Consider the following 6071-nt stretch of genomic DNA (forward strand, 5'->3'; position numbering starts at 1 on the left):
CCAGCTTGTGCTTCTTCCAGTCCAGCGTTTCTCATGATGTACTCTGCATATAAGTTAAATAAGCAGGATGACAATATACAGCCTTGATGTACTCCTTTTCCTATTTGGAACCAGTCTGCTGTTCCATGTCCAGTTCTAACCGTTGCTTCCTGACATGCATATAGGTTTCTCAAGAGGCAGGTCAGGTAGTCTGGTATTCCCATCTCTTTCAGAATTTTCCACAGTTTATTGTGATCCACACAGTCAAAGGCTTTGGCATAGTCAATAAAGCAGAAATGGTCTAAACGTACTGAAAAGATAGTTATATTCCCGTATCTGCTTCTGTATTCAATCTGTTACAATATACTGTTTTGTTGTAATGTCTAAAGAAAATTTGACCTCACACAGATATGTGGTTGGAAAAGGAAAGAGTATTTTAATAGTCTTTTCAGCTAATCATGGATATTTTTGTTACTCCACCAGAACTCAACAAGTGGTAGTTTCTTAAAAGGTTAGTAGCAATGTGGAATTTTAAATGTATTAGTGACTTTTTCATACTTATTTATACTAAAATCCATTTGTCTTTTTTTGCACTTTGAATGATTCTGTAAAGTATAATTGTTATCAACATGCATTGGTCATTTGAAAAATGTTGCTTTAAGCTATGTGAATATTCCAAATACTGACACACTATGAAATATGAAGTCTGCTATCAAAAGTTCACCTGTATCAATACCACCTTCTTTTGCTTGCAGAGGATCTTTAAATCTTGGGATTCTATCAAGCACAGAATGATAGATGCTGTTTTTCCCACAATTTTAACTTGAAAACTCTTTTATTATTGGCAACAAATACCATCAGTGACAGCTCAGTTTGTTCATGTTAAAGAAAAAAGTGTCTGCCAAAGACCCAAGCCTGAATGGCCATGATTTGTCAGTCCTTCTTTCCAGTAAACATGGTATATTTCATGAAGAAGGGGTTTGCTCAGCCCACCACTGAAGCTGTAGCACAAGTGCTTCTCCTCAGTTGCCCCATAGTGCTGCAGTCTGCACAAGGGCTGTGTAAGACTCACTGTCTGAAACAGAGTGCTGAACAACCATGTCCTCAAGGGGCGAGACCGAATAATAATCATTTTTACTTCTGCATTAAGAACATCCTTAACGTGGGTGGCATGTTAAAAGATCTGACGAGCCCTGGTGCCAGCTGATGCTGGGCCTTGGTCTGCGCCCTTGGGCTGGTGGTTGGCCCTACTGTTGCTTTTGCACCATTGATAGAAATTGTGATGCAGTGAAGAAGATTTATAATGTCTTAGTATTATTTTGAAAGTAATTTTGATGTTATGGACCACTTCCTGTCTGGGGAGGATGTGAGGGAACAGATGGTATACATTGTCATGTTTAATGTGGGTTTAAACATTAGTAATTGCTGGGTCTTGAGAAGTTGCTTTTGCTTTTCCCCTCTGGTGCTTGTCTGCAGCCAGGGGTAGGGACTAAGGGAATATTGTACCATGGTGTTAGAATTTCTGGAGGAAGAACATAGCATTCATTTGAATTTGATAGCATTTGTTTTTACTTTTCCCCCCTCAGGTACAAGTGCTTCCTGAGAGAATTGAATTGTTTTGATTTTAGACACAAAGGAAGTATATGTACTGTGACTCATTTGAATTAGGGTATCTCAAGGAAATTATTTGTAGCTTCTGCCTTACCTTGGCCTGCATCCTCTGAGAAACTTCCATTGAGTAAATTGTTTGTGCTAAGTTCTGTGTCAGGGACGAAAAGGGTAGGTTCCCAGCCTCTGGGAGTGCAGGGAAGAGAGTCAGGATGAAGCGAGATGAAGGCTATTGGCGGGTTAGCACGGGGTCTCTGGGAAGCTTCCCAGGAAAGGTGCTGTGTAGTAGGTGTTAGAGAAGATGCAGGCCTGGCTTGGGAAAGGAGCACAGGCCATGGCAACAAGAAGGAGAGGGGACGCAGTCCAGGGAATGGCCAGAGGCTGAGGGCTGAACACAGGCCGCGTGCGGGGGCTGTCGCAGAGGAGGACACATGCAATCAGATCGCGAAGGGTCCTGCTGGGACTTGACCTCATAGGCCAGTGGCTTTGAAAGCTGGTTCCAGACCAGCAGCGTCAGCATCTCTTGGGAACTTGTTAAAGATGCAGATATCCAGGTCCAGTGCCAGGTATGGGGGTGGGGCTGGGCTGGGCTGTACATTTCAGCTAGCTCTCTGGGGGATGGCCTGGTGCGGGGGAGGTGAGAGAACAGTTCAGGCTCTTTGAGCAGCCTTGAGTTTTAGAAAGATCACTCTGAGGGTTCTCTGGAAGGTGGGACGGGAGGGGGGCGCGGTTAGGGAGCAAGTCATCCAGTGTTTCTGTGGATATGATGTGGAGCCGGACCAAAGGCAGCAGGAAGGAATGGGTTTGCTGGAGATAGATTCTCTGGAACTTTATTGCTAGTAGACGACGTAAAAGCCGAGACAGCTGGGCTTTGCTCTGTGACCTGCCGGCAGTCACGAATGGAGAGTTTTAAAGGCTCTCTCTGCCTTGTGTCTTCAGGGAAGAGCTTTTACTGAAAGTGAAAACATCCCTTCAGATAACTTGCTGGAGCCTCTTCCATCTCCTTTTTGAGGTTGTCGCTTAGCTCAGGATGGCGACCTCTGGCCGGGAAGTGCGCACATTCAGGGCTCCCAGTCTTGGAAGGGACAACGCAGTGTTGTTTCACTCACTCTGCACAGCTACTGGCAAGCTTAGTAAATGGCACATGGCATCCGGCTCCTTATGGTGCGTGCTGCCTGTGAGTCTGCGTGGAGTGCTCTTTTACTATTGAAATCTTACCAATCTGTAGCTCCATTTGGTAAACGTGTGTGTCCAGAGGGGTCTCTGATTTCAGTTACAGTGATTATTATGTTATTATATTATGTTCATATGTTTATCAGTAAAAGTGTGTTAAAACTTTTATTCTTCAGTATTTTTAATTCTTTTTCTTTGTGTCCCATTTTGTCTTACAGATTTGTCAGACTCCAGGGCCTTCAAGCTGTGATTAATCTGATGGTTCGTGAAACAACTGGGAAAACAGATGTTTTGTGTGCCATTTGAAGAGTGTGTGTCTATGTATATTTAAAACTTTCTTTCTATACATACACATTTACACGAGAAGACAGGCTCATTCTTGTGCTCTCTTGAAGAGTTTTACAACTGATGAAAATTAATTTAAGAATCAGATGGAGCAACTTGACACCACTGGGCTTGGGAGCCCGGGGAGAGAAATACATCACTAATGGCCAGTTTTCCATATGGTCTTCACGGGTAAAGAAAGTTTGCAAAAAGAAGAGAAAAAAAAGCTTGCACAGATCAAGCCTCAAAAATACCTCTCCAGTTTAAAGAAGGAACTAAGTGAGAAGGTGACTGAGGGGGAAGTGTGATTTCAAGCTTTGCAGGTGGAAGTGTGCCGTGCTTTTTGCGCTTTATTTTTCGGTGGGTCTGGTGATTTGGACAGACGTTAAGATTCAGGACTGAAGGGTGGCTCTCACTGTGTGCTTATGACTGGAGGAAAGCCAGCCAGGGTGTGATGGGGCAGGTTTGAACAATGAACTGATTCCTTTGCCTTTTCAGTTAACTGAAAAAAGTCCAGAAATTTTAATTTATTATTTCCCTTTTTCTCGCCTGTATCTGTAGGATAGTTCCTTAAGGTAGCAATTGAAACTGCTAATCACAAAATAATTATCAAGGCGCATTCTTGTAAAGCTTTTTTCCTTGGACTGTACCCGGGGCATTTGGAGACGGTCTCTGAAGGTGGTCAGGAGAGTGCCCTTCAGACAGCACAGTCACTGTTCAGGGAGACAGTGAGAAAAGAACCTGACTCTTGCCCATGTTTCCATTTTAAGGGGTTCTCTCCCGTGTTGAGTCCAGGCATACTTGCATGTAAAAGGGGGACCAGTTCATGGACTTAATTCTGGGATTAGTTTTTTCCCTTCAAGATGGAAAAGCACGTCATCCTTAAGAGCAGAAAGGGGAGGAGTGACTAGGGGAGGGAGTACGGAGACCTCCTGTAGCCCAGCTGGGCTACCCTTTGTCCACACACGTGTTTAGATTCACTGGAGGCCCACGCTCCCGTAGAGCCCTGGAACCTCCTGGCTCTGCTGGGGGCAGGGGCTTCCTCGCCTGCCTCTATGGCCCCCAGGGCTGCGTCAGCCTGTGTCACGGCCCTCCCTGAGGACACAGCCACCTTCTGGGAAGCCCGGTTGGGCTCTGAAGTTGGAGGTTTCTGGCTCTGAACAGCAAGTAAAGAGTTTTTTTTTTCCTCCTAAAATTTGGACTGCTGTCTGCACAAACTCTAGTCTGTTTTGCACGGTTTGTGTGCCTTTTTCCCTTTATGCAATCTTCAGCTTTAGCAGCAGAAATTTGTCTAGCTGAGAAAGCAAGCCCGAGGGTGGCTTCAGAAAGAAGATGATCCCATGTGTTCTGCCTCTGTATCTGAACTTTTGAAGGGGACGCTCCAGCTCGAGGGATTCTTTAAGCCTTAAGTTACTTGAAATCTATGTATTTGCAGCCCTTTGTGTCTGGAATCACATTACACTAAACTGGAATCTCAGGCTGAATAAGAAGAACCAAGTGAAAAGAACACTCAGTTTCTATTTCACCACTTGTCAACAATGCTCTTTCTACAAAGGGTCACCCGGCGCTTTCTCTAAGGACTTGAAAATAAAAATGGCCGCCACTTTTTTTTTAAGCATTATCTTTTCTTAGCAGACTGCCATCATCTTTTATAGAGGAATTTTTCACTATGCATTTGGTGGAGCTTTCTAAAATACTGACCTTCTAATTAGAATGAGGTCAGTTTCAATTAAAGGGGTCGGGCAAAACAGCGCAAGCCAACCACAGAATTAACACCAGTCAGTGAGAGCAATTGGTTTAAATTTTTCGGCATTTAGCCTTGCTCTTTAAGTAAAACGGTTCATCCAAAAAAAGTATGTATGCAGCGGTGGAGCATGGGCCTGTCCTGTGCAGCGATTCCAACATCCTCTGCCTGTCCTGGAAGGGCCGTGTCCCCAAGAGTGAGAAGGAGAAGCCCGTGTGCCGCAGGCGCTACTACGAGGAGGGCTGGCTGGCCACGGGCAATGGGCGCGGCGTAGTTGGGGTGACCTTCACCTCCAGCCACTGTCGCCGGGACAGAAACACTCCACAGAGAATCAACTTCAACCTGCGAGGCCACAATAGTGAGGTGAGCGGGCTTCTGTTTCACTTTCGGTCTGGTCACGGGCGGTGTTTGTAAGCCCTGCCCGGATGGACTCCAGGTCCTCAGACTTGCTGCCAGGGGAGACTTCTCAGATGTGAACCCTGTCTTCTGTGTGTGTTCCCAGGGAGACCCAATTCCTGGTGGCCTGTATCACGTCTCCAGCATCCCTCGTTATCCTTTTGCCGTGGTTGGTGGGCCGCTCCCTGGCAGGGACCCCAGGGTGGCGTTCTGACCAGGTGTGGGATTGGATGAGATGCTCCTAACCTGCCTGTGACGCTCTGAGCCTATGGTCACCTTTATCCAGGCAGAGTCCCTGCCCCGGGGTCAGATGGGCTGTGCAGACCACAGACATGGTGCTGACTCGGTCATGCACAGTTCACATCTGCATGCTTGGTGGTGGCCTCACACCTAGCGTGTATTCCCATGTCGGAGGTAGACAAAAGAACTAACTGGACAGAAATGAAGGAAGTAATTAGTGGGACAAGAGCCATGATTTTTCACATCTGCTGGGTATAGTATATTGAGGACATTATGCTATGTATACCTGTGTATAGATTCCTTTGTGCTTCTGATAACATAAATGTGGTCATTATCTTTGAAATTCCTTCCACCAGCATTTAGTGAGCAGTGTGTTTAAAAGAAGTGTACTTACATAGTCTGTTAACCATATTCATGCTGCCCTGTCCACTAGTTTCTTATGAGGAATCCACCTTATATTGTAATTAAGTGGTTTTGGATAGAAGGCAATGGCACCCCACTCCAGTACTCTTGCCTGGAAAATCCCATGGATGGAGGAGCCTGGTAGGCTGCAGTCCATGGGGTCGCTAAGAGTCGGACACAACTGAGCGATTTCACGTTCACTTTT

General features: G+C 45.6%; 1 protein-coding gene across 1 annotated transcript in view; it reads left to right on the forward strand.

Annotated features, from left to right (window-relative positions):
- TULP4 (tubby like protein 4) overlaps positions 1–6071 on the forward strand; it is a 198260-nt gene that overhangs the window by 51527 nt on the left and 140662 nt on the right. The window contains 1 exon segment of the mRNA XM_010840910.1: positions 2979–5191. Coding sequence (XP_010839212.1) covers positions 4940–5191 — 252 coding nt within the window. The 5' untranslated portion in view covers positions 2979–4939.

This window comes from Bison bison, unplaced genomic scaffold (assembly GCF_000754665.1).
Source record: "Bison bison bison isolate TAMUID 2011002044 unplaced genomic scaffold, Bison_UMD1.0 scf7180017864148, whole genome shotgun sequence".
NCBI lineage: Eukaryota > Metazoa > Chordata > Mammalia > Artiodactyla > Bovidae > Bison > Bison bison.